The sequence below is a fragment of the Nothobranchius furzeri genome, chromosome 6 (assembly GCF_043380555.1).
Source record: "Nothobranchius furzeri strain GRZ-AD chromosome 6, NfurGRZ-RIMD1, whole genome shotgun sequence".
NCBI classification, from domain to species: domain Eukaryota; kingdom Metazoa; phylum Chordata; class Actinopteri; order Cyprinodontiformes; family Nothobranchiidae; genus Nothobranchius; species Nothobranchius furzeri.
In genome coordinates, this window is record NC_091746.1 from 33,905,323 (window position 1) to 33,924,338 (window position 19,016).

Sequence of the window (19,016 nt, forward strand, 5' to 3'; positions counted from 1 at the left end):
TCAACGCTGGGTGGCTTCTCTGGGTCTCTCTCCAGTACGCCACAGAGCGCGCAGGGTGACGGTCTCTGCAGCGTGCGTCACGGCGCTCCGCTGTTGGCGTCACCCTTCCCTCTTGGCACAGGGGGTGCCTTTGGGGTTGGTTCTCGTGAGGAAAGTGGTCACGACAGATGCGAGCCTGTCAGGTTGGGGGGGGCTCCTGGAGGGTCGCTCTGTCAGGGGTGTGTGGAGCAGAGAGCTCTGGGGGACACACATAAATTATCTGGAACTCCTCACGGTCTTTCTAGCCCTGAGGCGCTTCCTGCCTTTTCTCTCCGGCCATCATGTCCTAGTGAGAACAGACAACACCTTGACTGTGGCTTATATAAACCACCAGGGGGGGCTGCGCTCCGTGCGGTTACACACGCTGGCACGCAGACTGATCCTATGGTGCAGCAGGCATCTCCTCTCAATCAGAGCCACCCATGTCCCGGGTGTTCTGAATCGGGGGGCGTATCTGTTGTCCAGAGGGACACCCCTGTACGGGGATTGGAGCCTGCATCTAGCAGTGTTGGAACAGATTTGGATCCGGTTCGGCACAGCCGTAGTGGATCTTTTTGCCTCCAAGGAGAATGCTCACTGTCCTCTGCGCGACCGAGACGCTCCACTCGGCGTGGACGCGCTGGCGCACGACTGGCCACGGGGACTGCTTTACGCTTTTCCCCCAGTGGCCCTGATACCACCCACCTTGCTGAGGGTACGAACCCAGCTCCACACTCTCATTCTGGTGGCCCCATACTGGCCAGCTATGCATTGGGTGGCGGACATTTTCCAACTCCTGGAGGGCCAACCTTGGAAACTTCCGCTTCGCAGGGACCTGGTGTCCCAAGCGGGAGGCTCGATCTTCCACCTTCGTCCAGAACGGCTGGCCCTGTGGGCCTGGCCCCTGAGGGGTGCGGGCTAGTGTCAGCAGAGCTGCCCCAGGCGGTCATTCGAACCATTCAGAATGCTAGGGCCCCCTCCACTAGGTCCCTATATGACTGTAAATGGAGGGTGTTTGAAGCCTGGTGTCAGGGCAGGGAGGTCTCACCCTTCCAATGCCCGGTGAACGTCATTCTGTCTTTCCTGCAAGACTTGTTGGATGGGAAGAAGGCTTTCTCCACCATTAAAGTGTACCTAGCAGCCATTTCCTCCCGACACTTGGGTTTTGGGAAGAAGCTGGCAGGTCAACACCCCCTGGTGTGTAGCTTCATGAGGGGCGCGCGCAGGCTTCTCCCTGTGTCTCGACCCCTGGTGCCCTCATGGGATCTGTCCTTGGTGCTGTCGGCCCTCTCCGGGCCTCCATTTGAACCTATGGACGGCCTGGACCTTAAGATCCTGTCTCTTAAGGTGGTGCTACTCCTGGCTTTGGTATCTGCAAAGCGAGTTAGTGACTTACAGGCTCTCTCTGTGCACCCATCCTGCACCCAGTTTGCACCCGGTGACATGAAGGTGTCCCTGAAGCCCAACCCTGCCTTTGTGCCTAAGGTGGTGGGCTCCTTTTCTCCTATTATCCTCACAGCTTTCTACCCGCCACCCTTCTCCTCTCCTGAGGAGGAGCGGTGGCACAAGCTGTGTCCGATTCGCGCGCTCAAGGAGTATGTGAATCGGACGGAGAACCTTCGCAGGGGGGACCAGCTTTTTGTGTCATGGGGTGGGCCTCGTAAGGGGAAACCCGTCACAAAGCAGAGGCTTTCCCACTGGATTGTGGAGGCTATTTCTATGGCTTACTCCTGTCAGGGCATTCAGGCACCTGTTGGGCTCAGGGCCCATTCTACTAGGGGCCTGTCTGCTTCTTGGGCCCTTTTTCGGGGGCTGTCAATCCAGGAGATTTGTGCTGCAGCAAGTTGGGCTTCTCCACTTGCATTTGCACGCTTCTATAAGCTTGATGTTTCGGTCCCTGCAATGACTCACACGATTCTGAGTGTGGGGTCTTTGGCGGGCCAAGACGTATCCCTGTAGGTTGGTGATCGCTGGATAAGCTGTCTGGCAATACGGGAGTCTCCATATCCCATAGTGAGACATCGAAACGAATGTTAAGAAAGAGAACTTTAGGTTACTGTCGTAACCCCGGTTCTCTGAGTAACATGAGTGAGATGTCTCACCAGACAACCCTTCTTGCTGGGCGAAGCGAGAAGAGGTGTTTATCTTGAATAGTGCGTGCGTTGGGACGCTTGCTACTTATAGTAGCAGGGGGACGCGTACGTCACGGTCACTGGCCAATCAGGATTGGCGTATTGAGATAAGTGCTTCTGAGGAATCCGCGGAGGGGCGTATCCCATAGTGAGACATCTCACTCATGTTACTCAGAGAACCGGGGTTACGACAGTAACCTAAAGTTTTATATTATTCCTTCTTCCAGTGTTTCCTGCGTTGGGGGCCCTCTGCTGCCTTCAATGAAATTATTATAGATATGTGAACACAAGGCAAAATCTGTACTGGCTGGACAAAGCTGTGTAAAAATTTAGAAATTAGTATTGGTCCAAAAAATCTGAATCAGTGCGTCTCTTAAACAAACCCAACATAAATGCTAAATCCCATTTCAACAGTAAAAGAAACTGAGAATCTATTGACATTCAAAACAGAGCTGGTTTTTAATTTATTTTAGCAATTATATGGTACCTCATTAAAAAAAATTATTTGTGTTGTGATTATTAGTCAACGAATAATTTGTAAGCTTTTACTTACTTTTTGGATTCTTCAATAAAATTCGTAAATATTTGCCGATTTTATTACGCAATTAGGATATCCGGAGATATGCCTCGGGGCACCACCCTTTTTAACAAGGGAAAATGAATCCAAAACCTCTTATCAATTTATCTGAAGTTAGTAAAATCCGTAACGAGCTTCAGTTCATTTTATATCAACACAAACAAACTCACTTGAGACAAATGCTTAATTGGCAATAACATTTATTAACTAATATACCCACTTCAGCTCCTTCCAAAGTGTTAGCTAATTAATATCCGCCAACTTATTTTATCAAATGAATAACAAGTAATTAAACAATGGAATGATAATATGAAATACTAATCTGATAGGTGGGGTAACAAACTGGAGGTAGTTGAAACAAAATGGCTGGTCCCTTTGTCTGAGGGAGCAAGGACCCGACCATGTATGTGGGATGTGTGTGTCCTCCCAAACACTGAAAACCAGAATACGTGTGTGTGTGTCCCCCCAAACACGGAAAACCAAAATGTGTGTGTGTGTGTGTGTGTGTGTGTGTGTGTGTGTGTGCGTGCGTGCGTGGGCAACTTTCACTTTAAACTTCCGAAGCACGTTCAATCACAGTAAAACTTAACAAACTTCAAAACCGCTTCACAAAGATCAATAAACAAAACAAAAGATAAATCATAAATGAAATATCTAATAGTTTGTCAGCCTGGCCACAGCATAAAACTTAAGATATTAGACAATGACAAAAACAAAACAGCTTACTCTTAAGATGATCCGATGGCGTGTTTTGGTACGGAAGAGAGACCGTATTTTACTTTGAAAGCAATCGCGCGGTTGACTGTTTATTCTTTTGGGCTATAAGAGTGATCGGGAGAGAGAGAAAAGAGAAAGGAAAATAAACTCTTGACTCATCAAACCCGAAGCATCCCTCGGAGTTCAAACTAACCAGATGGCGGTTCCGTTGCTTTTCCGCGGCTCTGCCTCTTGTCGTGTCCGGAGCTGTAGCAGAACGAGCATCTCTTCAAACACCAGCTGAAGCTGGACACAAAGAGAACTAGGTTTAGTTTTTGTCTTTCTTTTATAAACTCGGCTGTCTGGCGGCCTGGACTCTGTGAGTTCCAGCTCATGCGCGGAACTTGTGTTCCGGGGTTCGACGCCGCTTTGGTGACGTCATCACGTTGCTTCCGGTAGCAGGGAATCATGGGAAATGAAGTTGTTGCTGGCGCTGATTTTTAATATGCCTATTTATTCACGCTCCAGGGCGTTTTTGGCACAGTCTTTTGGAGAAATTACTGCATAGTAATTTTCTCATGAGGGCAGACCCTCAACATTTGTTTCATATGATTACTGATACAGCATGTTTTTCATGTATTGATGTAGAGCAGCTTGGTATTTGGAATTAATATATATATTATTATACAATACTGTGCAAAAGTTGTGTGAAATATGCTGTAAACAAAAATACTTTCTGAAATAAAAATCATGATGATTAATCCTCTCAGTCTCAATAAGTTTTGATAAAAGGACGAACAACTAAGTCCTTCCGGGGCACTTCTGAGTTTAAAAAAATGCTCATGAAATACGTATGTGGAGTAACCAGGTAGGTAGTTTTTAACGTTGCAAATCTGCAATGCGCTCCTCCAGAGGGTTCATTTTTCAGTTTACAAAATACAACATGAGTGACCCCAAACATCCAGCCAAAGTCATCCAGAACTATCTTAAGTGTAAAGAAGAACAAGAAGTCCTGAAAGTGATAGTCTGGTCGCCACAGAGCCCTTTTTTTATTACCATGGAGCGTGTCTGGGATCACAGACAGAAGGGTGTGAAGAAGTCTACATCCACAAAAGATCTCTGGCTACGATGGTTTGGACCCAGGAACATTTTATTTAGATTTGTCTTTGTTCATTCACTGCTTATTGTTGATTGATGAAAATAAAAGATTCATACTTATTTTTGAAAGCATTCTTTGTTTACAGCATTTTTCCACACCTGCATAAAACTTTTGCACAGAACTGTATATTGCGATCACTTGCTAGTAGTATTTCAATTTTATTTATTTATTTTTAGTTTTCTAAATCATCAGTGAGAAAAGTGTAAACAAATCAAGTATTTGCTAGCTTAATATTTGAAATGAAAATCAGTGTATTAATAATTTTTAACTGTTCTGACACATGGTTGAAGTGGTAGGATCTTGTTATTGTTTTTGAGTAGCAGCTATTTGAATTTAATTATATAAACCTTTACCATCCCACAGATGAGACATTGAGGTATAACAGAGCTCTAATAACAACAAGAACAGAGGACAACACAAATGTTTCTCACTTAGGTTTATTGATTGGTTGTAGACCTGTCAACAATTATTACTTGTTTGTCTTGTAAAACGTAAAAAATAACACTTATTGTTTCATATCCCCCACCTGGTCCGTATTCTGAGTTTTGTCTGAATTTTCAGACTGATACTGCTGAAGTGGTTAAAGTTGGAGAGTAACAGCTTAATTAGTGCTGTCAGTATTAGACTATTAAACTAAATTGTTCTGTTTCATAATGTTAACAAACCAAATATCTCTTCATCATCCTCGAGACAGCACTCAGAGAAAATGTGTAATTTTTCGTTACAACCCCATCTTCTCCGATTGTTATTTAATTAGCTTTGAGTTAATATTGAGTGACTTCACAGAGTCAAAGAGAACATTTCATTACAGTGGATGCTGTAACTAAACTTAAAGAATAACTTCTTCAGGCCCACAGGGCAACAGTGATGAAAGAGACCAAAATTGGACTTTTTCACAAACTGAAACCAATCCAGACAGTGAACTCGTGTCTTTTTAACTTTGATTGTAAAACGTTCTGAGCTTTTTTACAATAAAAAAAAAATCTGTCTAAGGCTAATAATTGAAGTGCAAAATGTTATAAAGCAAACAACTTGTTAGTGGATAGAACAATTTTGCTATCCGTTTCACTCTACTGCAGGTGTAAATCAAAGGATTTAGAATGCAGAACCTGACATGTAAAAATGACTTTGACAGCTCGTCTGAACCACGGGTAGAATAAAGCATAAATAAGTGGATTTAACAAAGAGTTGGAATAAAGTAGCCAGAGTGCAAAAATTGAAAGCTGGGCATTTGTAGACATGTCCTCGCCCACAAAAGAAGGGAAATAATTAGGACTGAAACATATCACAAACATCACCACAACAACACCAAGAGCTGTGGCTGCTTTTCTCTCTGACTTCTTAGCAGTTACAGGAACTGAACCCCTCAGAGTGACAGATGCAATATGAGACCTCATGGCTCGAGCCTGAGACACCGCCACCACAAATACTCTCATGTACAGAACTATGATGATTGTGATGGGGCCGATAAAGGTTAACATGACATCAAAAACACCTGTTAAAAACTCTATTAAAAGAACACACTCCCCATAGCAGGAACTATATCTGTCTGGGTGCTTCAGGTGGTCCTTCAGTATCACTCCATTATAAAGCACAGAACAAAACCAACACAGACACACACACACTTTAATTCTCCAGTTGGTGACTTTGGTTTGGTAACGCAGAGGGTCACAGATGGCCACATATCGATCAGCTGATATGAGCACCATGTTTCCTACTGAGGCAGAGGTGATAATAAAAGATAAATAGTTAAACACTCCACACATAAAACTACCCAGAACCCAACAGCCTCCTTTCTGAAGGATGCGGATTGGCATGAGCAGGAGGCCAACAAGGAGGTCTGAGACAGCCAGAGACAGGATTAAGAGGTTTGTGGGTGTGTGGAGCTGCCTGGAAGAGAAAAGTAAAATTAAGTTGAAAATCATATTTTATGTCAGCTTAAAGGGTGTGTGCTGTTGGCAGTGTTGTGGCTTTTCAGCAAATAGGTTGCTGGTTCAAAACCCAGCTGTGGCCTTTCTGCCCTGAGTTTGCATGTCATCCCCATGCATGTGAGTTTTCTCCAGGCATTTTGGTATCTTCACTCAGATCAAAACATGTTGCAGTTAATTAGTGAGTCTAAATATTCCCTGTGTGTGCATGAGTGTGTGAATGCTTGCCTGTTTGTGTCTGTAATAGCTTGACGACCTATTCAGGGCATCCCTCACCACTTGTCTGATAACTGATACGGCACTCAAAAATAAGTGAATATGTCCAAACAGTAGCAAAGTGTTAGGGTTAGTTGCCATTATCATTAACTTCTGAAGAGCAAGACAAGCTTAGTTCATCAGTTTTACATTCACAAGGGACAAAAACAAATAAAAATGTCTTCAATATTGTCAAAAATTTCATAAAATATCTCATAAAACAGCAGTTGAGAAGATAATGTATCAATAACACACTGGATTAAAAAAGCACCACACGTGTATTGTTGTTTTGCAGCAGAAGAAAATTCATGTTAAAGTTGACCTACCAAAACTTAAAATCTAAAAAATGTACCTGAAATGGGAGATAGAAATGATAACCAGCAGGTTGAGAGCCACAGTGAACAAAGATATGCAAGACAGCAGCACATTGACAAAAATATTCTCAGCATGTTGCTGCAGTGGCTTCCTGCAGGAAGTGTTAAGTAGTTGTGGGAAACAGAGTTCAACATCAGGCAGAGTATTCATAATCGGAGAGCAAAGCAAATGAGAGGCTGTTGAATCCTCACTGCTGTCTGATTAAAGTTATGGATGAAAATGCTGAGTCATCCTTTCCTGTTGATCCACTCCAACCACACAAACAAAAGAGCTGAGACAAAAAGTGTTTTCATTAAACAAATACATCAATCAGTTACATTGTTGACAATTCCCCTTCACAATTTAAATTGCTTAAGTTGTGATGTGTCTTACTGCTGGTGTGTTTCAGTGTTCATCTATGTTTTTATTTTAACTGTATAACACTTTGGTTGACAGAGTTTGCTATAGAAATAAAAGTGGAGTGGAATCACATTTCTGGACTGGGCTGTTAAAATAGTAATTAAAAATCAATGTTCTAACTAACAACAATTAGCTTGAGTTGTGAAATTCAGATAGTAGAGAATAAACTACTGGTTTTACACCAAAAGTTGGTAATTATTGTGTACAATTATTGTAACAATTGCCTTGTATCAAACTGATTTTTGCAGTTCCCAGTATTCAGTTCAATTAAGTTCAGTTCAGTTTCACTTCATGGTCAAATCTGCCACATGTGTACAGACAGAATTGAAAACGTGTTTCTTCATTTTCCTGGTGCAAACAGCACTATACGTACTGTACAGACCAAAAGTTTGTACAAATCTTACTCATTCAATGTGTTGTCTTTATTTTCATGACCATTTACATTGGTAGATCTCACTGAAGGCATCAAAACAATCAATGAACACCCATGGAGTTATGTACTTGTAGCCTCCGGAAATGGGCTGTTTTTCAATCTACAGGTCACCTCTTCAGTATCGGGTCATTTGGAGACATAAGTCTTAACTGGTGCTTTAATCTGCAAGAAGATACTGTTGCTTCAAGGTCCTTCCAGGCTCACTCTTATATAAGACTAGTTTTTATTCACAGCACAAGACAGATGAACTTTCAAAATTAAACCATAATGAACAAGATGAGTAAATAATCATTTGGTTGAATGAACAATAATGGTTGAAGAAGAATAACAATGTTTTGATTAATCTGTGCTTAAATTACTGTGGTTGAAATTAATATTATTATGTTAGGTTCAGTAATTTTAGATTTAACAAGTGAATCACTATCTGCTGACAGCTCACACACTCAGACACGTAACGATGACAAGGTTAAGCTAATATCCTGACACATTGCTTCTGTTCCACCAATCAGAACTCCTGTATCTGTCGCCAGGCGTCTTTTCTGAGGTTTGTTGGTAAAACTCTTTCTGCATGTCAAATTCTGATTTGTTAGTAAATCAAAATATGATGATTATGAAAACAGGACTCCACCGTGAGTCAGTTCTAGTTTTTGTGAGTTCTTGAGAAAGCTACGGACCGGCCATCCGGAGCAAACCTCTTTAACCCAGAGCATCTTTTGACAGGCTGTCAAAAGCCTGTTGCACACTACCGCTGACTGCAAGCGGTTCCTTCAGAATAAAGCTGAACCAACTTCAACTCCTTAAGAGTTATTCCCAATGTGCAAATAACAACTGTCGTGACCTGAAGACAACTCGAGACCGGTCTAGTCTGCACTGTGGTTGCTTCTACGGACTCTACGTACCTCTGGGGTCCCCGGACCTCAACATTCCAGATCTACCATGGGGGTCTTCGATCAGGGTACATAGACTCAACAGATTGTGCCTAATGTGCTTTTGATAAGAACCAACTTTGTTAGTTTAATGCAAACCAAATTCACTCCCACTCAGAGCTCAGTTTCTTCAGATACGAGAGGTTCTGATAACATCACATTCACACGTCAGCACACCTCACATTCCCAAGGGCGTCAGTTTGTTTTCAGAATTGCTGGGGACAAAAGCCATACACTTGAGTGGGGTTTAAAAATTGCTGGGGACAATAAAGTAGGCTAGCACAGGGGTCGGCAACCCGCGGCTCTGGAGCAGCATGCGGCTCTTCCATCCATCTGATGCGGCTCTCTGTGCTTGTAAAATAATGAATGGATATATAAATAAAATGCTTTATATTTTACTGCATTAATTTTACATCTGTATGTCAATTCTAAATGTAAAGATTTTCTGCGTAAACCTGAACATTTCCAACCTGGTCTTACTGTGAGACCGGGTTGACGCGTCACGCTTGTGCGTAATCATATGCGCTTCCTGAGCTGAAGACGATGTGAGATTCTGGGCTTCTCCTCAGACAGGCTCCTGGATGTGTCGCCACATTGGAGACAGGAACAAGCTATTCAGCCAAAGTTTCATAATCAGGGAACATTTTCTAAGTGACAAGTCTCGCTTCAGTCGGAGGAATCTTCCCGCATGTGCTCTGGTTCTGCGACGCGCTCCAAGCCCCTCTGCACATCTTCAGCTCGCTGTGGACCTTATGTAGTGCATGCTGACAGCGAGCTGCGCTGAGCAGTGTCCAGCTCAGATGTTCAGATGGGAATCTTTTCTTGAGTGATCTGCGATTTAAGTGGGATAAAATGTCAGTTCGTCTGCATGCATCGGGGTAATTCTTTCTATTCTTTCTCCGTCAAAATAAACGGTCAAACGGCCAAAACGGGAACTATCCGGTCAACACAAGCCCTGCTTTTAACTGTTCTGTTTTCTTGTGAAAATTGTTGCAAAGAGATAAAATTAAACTTGATTAACACCAGAGCCAGGCGTACTGCGCCGTTATCTCCGTCACTGTAAATGAGGGAAAAACAAATTGATCGGATCCTTTTCTGACCTTCCCCAGTTTAAACTGTTCAGAATACAAATCCAGGCTCTGTCTCGTTAGATTGGTGCAACTACTGAATGAAACTACATTAAACCATGTTGAAAAGAAAAGGATCTGATTAAATCGTTTCCCCCTCATTTACAGTCACGAAGTACAGCTTATACGCGTGGCTCTGGGGTTAATCAAGTTTAATTGTTTCTCTTTGCAACCAGGGACGAAATTTTGATTTCAGAAGTGGGGGGGACACAGCAGGCTTGTGCGGATTTTGGGTGGGGGGTGTTATGTAAAGACCCCTTGACACGTCACGTGCCCATCTCAATAATTTTTCCATCCTCTATATATATATATATATATATATATATATATATATATATATATATATATATATATATATATATATAATATATATATATATCAAAGTTAAAAAATGTACAACTCTATTATTATTTTTATTTATTATCATTATTGAAGTGCAGTTTTGGCTGTTGACAATGGATAGGCCATTGTATTTATTGTTTTGGGTCTTTTTTTTATTGTTTTTGGTGCAACATTTTCTAACAGGGAGTGAGATTCCTTTTTTATTTAATTTTTGTTTGTTATTTTTATTCATTTAGAAGTTCTGGTTCTGGACATTTCAATGTTAAATGAAGGTTTATTTGTTGCATTTTAAAGGGTGTACTTGCATTATTATGATATATTAACATTATATTAGTGGTTATTTTGGTCTAGATAATGTTGACAATGATTGATATCGTTTATCATCAACAATTTGTTGGACAAAATATCGTCCAGCAAAATGTGTTACTTTCCCAGGCCTAGTCAAAAGTATAAAAATTATTTATACATAAACGGTCCCTCCTGAGATCTGGCCGTTTGTTCATTTGCTGTGTTAGAGGACATGCTGAACTAATGTTTTACACATGATCATCACCCTAACATTTGAGTGTATAAAAGCATATTAAATATGTTTTTTTCCCTTAAAAGTGTTTAAACAGTTGTTGCATTTCAACACACAAAAAATAAATGGAAAAAATAAGATAAATCTAATGAAAAGTGTACATCTTTGACATTAAGCTTAAAAAAATCTGTTGATGATGATGATACTGTTCATTTTTCAGAGCTTTTTAATGTGAACATATACATTGCAATAGATAAGTTTACAATAAAGTTAAATGATAAAAGTTTTGAAGTTACACTTCTACTACTACTAGTAGTAGTAATAATAATTATGATGATAATAGTAATAATAAAAAAAAAATTATAATAATACGAATAAATTGTGTCCGAGGAGTCAGTTATGTGGAGGAGATGCGTTTGTAAAAGTTAGTTTTGAGTATGTTTGTGAAGGAGGAGGTGAGTCTGAGCTTAATGCAGGGGTGTCACATGTTCCAACTTACGTTTTGACTTTGAAAGAAGTCTCTTATATCCACTTTTCGTTTTCTTGACATGCTGCCTCCTGGCTGTGCCTAACTACCAAAGACTCACAAATGAACACTTATTCAAATGTTATGTAATGGAAGCTGAGCTGAGCTCTGATATTACACAGCGTCTAGTTGACGATGTGACTCAGTACCGGTGTTCCCTAGCGGCTCCAAACTAGCAAAACAACGTGAGCACGTTCTGACTGTTTACAATTTGGAGTGACAGCAGCAACAGCCAATAATACGTTAGCAAGTATCAGCAGAGCCAATAGATTAGCTTTTGGGCGGGTCTAATAGGAAACCGGTTTCCGTTTCGGTCCTAGTGCTCAACCAAATCCATTTAATGGAGCGTAATATTGTTTTTGGACGGAAAAAAGTGCAGGGGACCAAAACTGCCTTTTGAAAAAGTGGGGGGGGACATGTCCCACCCGTCCCCCCCCCAAAATTACGTCCCAGTTTGCAACAATCTTCACAGGAAGGCAAAACAGTTAAATGGCAGGTTTCAGATATTTACATTTGACTTTTATTTTGACGGATAAACTCAAGGATGTTGGTTGTTTTGAAAAAATTACCCCGACGCGCACTGATGCACACACAGATGAGCTGCTTTAATCGTTACGCACATCGCGGAGGTAACTAAATCCACCAAGAAATGATTCCCATCAGAACATCAGAGCTTTATACTGGACACTGTGTTCAGCGCGGCTCGGAGCGCCCATGGGGACAGTGAGCTGAAGATCTGTAGAGGGGTTCGCAGAGCAGTGCAGAACCACGGCGCATGCAGTAAGATTTCCTCCCACTGAAGCGGTCTGGAAACCTGGTCTCTCTGAGGGATGTGTCACTTGTAAAAATTTTCTTTTTATGAAATTATGAAACTTTGGCTGAACAGCGCTTGTTCCCGTCTCTAATATGGAGACGCATGACGCATCCAGTCTGAGGCAGAATAGCCTCTTCAGCTCAGAAAGCACCTATAGAGACATTTGATCACGCACAAAGTTCATGTGGAGCAGACGCGGCCGGGCCATGGCAGGTGAAACGTTCCTAGCCTACATGAAGTGAAACTGTTTAATTGTAACATTAATACGTTACTGGACACGCTGGTCTGGTTGGTTAGACCAGTGTTTGAAGTGGAAAACACACACACACACACACACACACACACACCAATTAAAATAATGCTGATAGCGTGGACTAGAAGACAGGTGATGGTTTACGTATTTAAATGATGATCAGGCTGCTGTAAAATGTAATCTCCATCCACATCCAGACAGAATTATCCTCTATTCTTTCTCTATTTGCTCTGCTCTTGTCTGGGCTGACGTACCTGACGGTGCGGCAGCGCGCCTAACTAGCGGCTGATGCACATTTTACGCATTTGGAGAGTAGGGCTGGATGCTTTGCTTTTACTGGAAGATGGTCCACTTAACGCACGGTTGTAGACTACATATTAATGACAAATGAATGAAAATTAAATTGTGAGTTTTTACTTCATATTTTATAAATAAAAATGACGGGGGAAAACATTTATGACATCTTTTTAAACGAAATTTTCTAGCACGACCTGCCTGCTTCACTTAAGTCACTGCTTATTAAGGTCCGTCCAAAATTACCGTGGGAAATGGGTAATAATGGCTCTTTGATGGGAACAGGTTGCCGACCCCTGGTATAAGATCTGAGCTGGTAAAACAAAAATCCTCATCAGCAGGCTTTTTTGAAAGTGGGGGGGACACAGTTGCCAATCATAAATTTTGCCGGGGACATGTCCCCGGCGTCCCCGGTTAAAATGATGCCCATGCACATTCCATCCACTCAAATCCATTCATCACATAAAGTGTCCTAGTTGTAATGTTTTAATTGTTTAGAAAATACATTTATTACTTTTTATAAACTTGACTCTCTTCTTGAATTAATATGAAGTGTCTTACAATCCCTAAATAAAAAAATAATTATAAATCTTCTGGTTAAACATTCAAAGACCAATCAGACTGGCTTTCCATATTATATGGAAATTCACATCAAATTGGTCAAAATGTAGTGTAGAATATTGAGCTTTAAAAGCACCCAAAATACATCCATATAATACTCCTGCATACTTGACCAAAAAAGGTGAAATAACTGAAAACATGTTTTATACTCCATTCTCTTCTAAATAGCCACTCTTTGCTCAGATTACAGCTTTGCACATTCTTGGCATAAGTTTCAAGAAGTAGTCACCTGAAATGGTTTTCCAACAGTCTTGTAGGAGTTCCCAGAGGTGTTTAGTACTTGTTGGCCCCTTTGTAAATGGTCTTGGTCATGAAAAAAAAAACCACATTTAATTAGAAGGTGTGTCCCAACTTTTGTCCTGTACTGTATGTACAAATATAAAGATAAAAATATGCAATAGTGGTACTGGTGCAAACTAAAAATATAAAACATATAATCAGTTTAAAAAAAACATAGGAAAATACGTCAGCTCTAAGTAGAAATATTGTACCTGCTTTAGACTGTGGTAATAATTTGTAGACTGAACTAAGCATGTTCTGCCACCTTCTGGTTGGTGTCCAGGATTTATGGGGTAGAAGTCAGAGAATAAAGAGAAGGGAGAATGTTACCCCAGTTTCACACTGGAAGCATCAGCGGCACAAAATGGCAGTGGAACGGTTTACTCGTGAACTTCTATGGCGTCCTTTTCACACCAGAAGAGTCTTGGCAGCGGTGCTCTTCACTGGACTCGCGAGATCACACGATCCCTCGAGACTTCACGTCACAGTTTGTTAATGCAATCCGTCGTTAAACCAAAAAGAAGGAAATCACGTTAGATATCACTGTTTTATGTCATATTTGATGTTGTTCTTCCCTACTGCCAGGAATAAAGCCATGAAAAATACACCGCTGCACTTCTGGAACAATGCTGTGAGTAAATAAGTTGTTGGGTCACACGTAAATCTTCATAAATATGAAACTGCTTCTCTGCAGTACTTTTATTTTGAAAATTATCAGGGATTTTACATTGAAACCGTGTGTGATTTCCCGTCTAGTCCTATGTTAACTGCGGAAATTGACGCATTTCAGAAGCACCTCGCTGCACCTCTGAAATAACAATTCTGTCCCATCACGGGGGAGGGGAATATCCAAGAAAGGGAGGACCCAATGTTACCTGCATGTCTTATGTCTTACATATTTTGGAAGTTGTGTAAATGCAGGGATGGGAGTAGATATTCTGCTGGGGTGGGGCTGGGTTGGTGCCCTCGGATTCCGTGGGGCTCTGCGATGCTGCTGCTTTGGGCCCTGGCGAGATAGGCTGGGGTCTCCATGCCCTGGGTGGAATTTTGAGAATGGAGGTGCCTATTGGGGCCCGTGGGAGAGCTGGCTCCCTGGAGCACTTAGCCCAACCAGCCTTTCTTCCCCATCCCAGTACATTTTTCTCCTGCTCCCTCACATCATCACACAAACATTTACACAGGACCTTGGGGGGTGGGAAATTCAGGGGGTGCGGGTATGGATCCCATTTCCACATTCCTGTGGCAGCCTGCCCCCCAATATTATTTGCACATTACACACTTCCACCAACAACATTCCACGCAAACACACACTAAGAGCCTTAGGACTGAGCACACTCAACTGCATTTGGCAAGAAGAAGAAGAAGAAGAAAAAGAAGAAGAAGAAGAAGAAGAAGAAATCATTTCTATAGCGCCTCTCAAGATAAAAATCACAAGGCCCTTCACAAAAACAAAAAATGTAAAAACACAAAAAAGCATTTAGAAAATGTTTAAAATATATATTTAAAATGAGCAAAAATAGACAATTGTGATTTAAAAATGTTAAGAAAGAGAGAGAGTGAATAGGAAAGAGGGAAATCAGTGGTTCTTTAGGAAGGTGGAATAGGTGGGGAGAGCAGAATAAAGAGAGAAGGGTTGAAGAAGGTCACACAAAAGCCAGCTTGAACAAGTGAGTCTTCAGCTGCTTTTTGAAGGAGTTCACTGAGTCCACTAATCTCAGGCTGAGGGAGAGAGAGTTCCAGAGTCTGGGGGCCACAGCAGCAAATGATCTGCCACCTTTGGTCTGGCAAGGGGATCTTTCAGCCTCATCCCGAGTGCCGGTGCCCACTTCCAATTTTAAACTGCACTTAGACACAGAGGGCTGTGGGGGGAAGTGGGGCTCTGTGGTGGCATCAGCTGGCGTAAGCCAGTTGATGCCTGCACTGCCTGGTCATCCCAGCCATGGAATACACCTCATCAACACGCACTAACACTGTATTGGAGCAGGCAAAGGGAGACTAGCGGGGGGTCTTAGCACATCTCTGTTGTCGCTTAAGCCCGGCGTACACTGTGCGACTTTTTCACTCGTAGCACTAAGCTTAAGCTCAAACTGTACGACTTCCTCGCAGAGCAGATCTCACGAGTCATGTGCTCACACTGCACGACCCAGTTCTCGCATGCGACCTGACTGCTCACACTGTACATCTGGTAGCAACACGTGGGCCCTAAAAATATGCTAAAAATAGCAGTTTTTACTCAACACGTCAGACTTTTTTGTCTTGTTTTGCCTGTTGTCCTTCAAGAATGCTGCAGGAGGACACACAGGGATTTATGGGGGTTGGATGAGTAAAACGAAATAAAGAAAGTAAATCTGTGTTTAGTGATCAGTTTAATTTGACATGAACACGACAAACATGCTTTCTTGACAATCTTTGTGAGTAAAAAACGTGTAGAAACAAAAACGAACAGCGTGTGTTATTAGGGAAATAGCGAGCAGTGTTGATGCAGGATTGCGCATGCGCCGTGAGCGGTTCTGATACTTTTTGGGTCGCAGCTGCTCGCAGCGCCGCTTCAACAGTGCGATACCCTCACAAGAGACGAGCAAAATATTAAACACACCAGAAGTCCGTGCGACCTCACGACTGCTGATCGGCAGCTGGTCACGTGGTGTTAATCGCCTCTCGTAACCCCCTGTACACTACACGACCGCTCGGCGCAAAACTTGCCCCGATGTCGTGGATTCTCGCACGACTGGAAAATCGGCTCAAAAAAGTGAAAAAGTCGCACAGTGTACGCCCGGCTTTAGCTTCCCGGGGCTGGAGGCTGGGGGGGGGGGGGGGGGGGGGGGGGGCAGGCCGTCTGGTTGGGGTCTGGGGTGGTGGGTTGCTTTGCTCGTCATTGGGCGGGGATGCTTGCTCATCATCACCCCAGCAGAAAGGGGCGAACTCTAGGAACCGGTGATGTTTGTATGCTTTGTGCAGCAGTACTGGGACCAGAGTGAATCGGTTGTGTATGGGGCGCGTGAGTGGTTGTCAAGCGTTCATTTTTGTAAGTCTTAGGTTGTATGTGTATGTGTGAGCATGAGGAGCTCACACAGATGCTCACATGGTGCTCTCATAAGTATGGACTTGGGCACTTTCAACATGTCTTAAGGCTGTGATTGACACTAAATGCACTGTGATTTACTATCGTGTGACTGTTCACCAAAACATTGTTGATTTTACATGTCGTCATTGGGTTGATGCAGAGATAGCTTGCTCTTGTTGTATTGTTGTGTGTCGCATTTTTTTAAATCAAATCAAATCAAACTTTATTTATATAGCACTTAATCATACAAAGCATGTAACTCAACGTGCTTAACACATTAAAAAGGCCCCGCACACCCACATTCCCTCCCATCCCCAGATTTTAAAAACAGTCTGGGAATAAAAATTCTTCACAATACTCATCCTCCAGCACGCACACACACACACACACACACACACACACACACACACACACACACACACACACACATGCACATGCACTCATACACCCCCACCCCCACCCACCATGGAAAAAACACAATGGACTGAGTTTAGATGAGCCAGACCAGCTAAGATAAGGAAACACCATCAGGGGAGCCATCTGCCCCGACAGCAGCAGATCCACAGCAGCAGCTGAGGCACCGACACAGGGCACCCAGGGCAGGAAGGGCGGAGACCCCACCTCCACCTAGGCACACCTGGAACGCGCCCAGGCCGCCACAGGTGACCACCACCCCAGGGCAGAGGGCTCCCACAGATGAAACACTGGAAAAAGGTTAAATTAAGGTTAAAATATAAAAGAATAAGAGCTCAAATGAAAATTGTAAAATAAAAAGTTCTATAGACATTAAAACGTTGATCATAAATCTATGATTTAAAATAATATATATATATATATATATATATAATCTGTTTAAAAAGAATACATAAAATAAATAGATAAATAAATAACCTAATTAATTCATTTATTTATTTAAAAAAGTGATAGTAATCAGTTAAATCTATGCTAACAAGATGGGTCTTGAGCCTGCTTCTAAAGACATGAACGTTCTCTACGGCCCTGAGGTCCCCTGGCAGCTCGTTCCAGAGGCGGGGACCATAGTACTGGAAGGATGCCTCGCAGTGAATATGAGTCCTGACTTTAGGGATGACGAGGAGACGGCTTTCTTTGTTTGTTAAATTTTCTCTTTCTGCATGTCGAGAATCAGACTTGTTCATCATTGATTGTTTATTTTTGTGGAACAGAAGCTTTGTGGCTTGTCAACATGTAGTTTGGCATATTCCAGTGTTGCTTTTAATTATTTGTTTTCAACAATGGTGTCCTATTTGGTTGTCTCTCATCTAGTGCACTTTGGCTCAAACAGTGACGGATGGTACAAATGGACATTGATCTTCTTTGAGCTTGAAGTTCACCTTGGATCTCTTTTAAATGTTTTCTTGGCCCCTTTTGTTACTATAGAGCTCCGGGAGTCGACGTCACTTCTCCCGACATGCAACAGTTCAAATCGAAACGGCGCCATCTTGGCAGGCAGAAGCCCTTAGCTGGACTATTTGTTATTGTCAGAAAACTCAATCAGACAGGAAATATGGTAGATTCCTGTTGTGTCCCAGGATGCAGAACAGACACGGACCACATAAGGAATGAGCCATCTACAGGATTCCCCAAGATCCCGAGCACCGCAAACGTTGGATCATTGTAATAAAACGCACTAGTGACCGGGCTAAAATTAAACTGTGGGATCCCGAGAGTAAAGGTTTTCGCTTATGCAGCGACCACTTCATATAAGGTACTTAAACCAACATTTCCTCAACTGTGTATGGTATTTATTTTAAATGCTTTTATTACGATTCTTAGTGGGCTTCCTAAACTTATTTTGGCGTAGCTTTTTCTGTCTTATTACTCATAGCAACAAGTAAACATCATGTAAATCGTTGCCTCGTGATTTCTGCATGCTGCCGTTTACGTGTTTTATGATCACAGCAATTAACCGGCTAAGCTGTATTTAATTTTTAAGCAATGATTTATCAATTGTCAGATCACACATAAAAAGCACTTTGGATTGCTATTATCTGTCTCACCGAGACAGATCTCAGACAGATCCTGAGGTGCTCCTGCCTGACATATTTATTTTATTCACGGAAAAAAATCAAACTAGTGGTTTCTCTTGGCGTTCAGTTTATACATTCAAACAGCACAGCACTCTATTTAAACTACTTACATGTAAATCTATGTTGTTTGTCCATCCATCCATCCATTTTCATCCGCTTATCCGGAGTCGGGTTGCAGGGGCAGTAGCGTCGAGAGGCCCAGACTTCCCTCTCCCCAGCCACTTGGGCCA

General features: G+C 42.3%; 1 protein-coding gene across 1 annotated transcript; it reads right to left on the bottom strand.

Moving 5' to 3' along the window:
- Positions 1-4,814: 4,814 nt before the first annotated feature.
- Positions 4,815-7,324, bottom strand: LOC107390248 (trace amine-associated receptor 13c-like). The gene is made up of 2 exons (XM_015966859.3): positions 7,118-7,324; positions 4,815-6,472 (listed from the first exon to the last, which is right to left on the bottom strand). The coding sequence occupies exons 1-2, from the start codon at positions 7,288-7,290 to the stop codon at positions 5,653-5,655; spliced, it is 993 nt and encodes a 330-aa protein (XP_015822345.3). The 5' UTR covers positions 7,291-7,324; the 3' UTR covers positions 4,815-5,652.
- Between the last annotated feature and the right edge of the window lie 11,692 nt (positions 7,325-19,016).

What these genes read in the sequence shown, in the direction of transcription:
- LOC107390248 (XM_015966859.3), bottom strand. Translation starts at nt 7,290, where the DNA reads ATGAATACTCTGCCTGATGTTGAACTCTGTTTCCCACAACTACTTAAC. An exon ending in ATTTCTATCTCCCATTTCAG is followed by an intron (nt 6,473 to 7,117) that starts GTACATTTTTTA and finishes TTTCTCTTCCAG; the next exon opens with GCAGCTCCACACACCCACAA.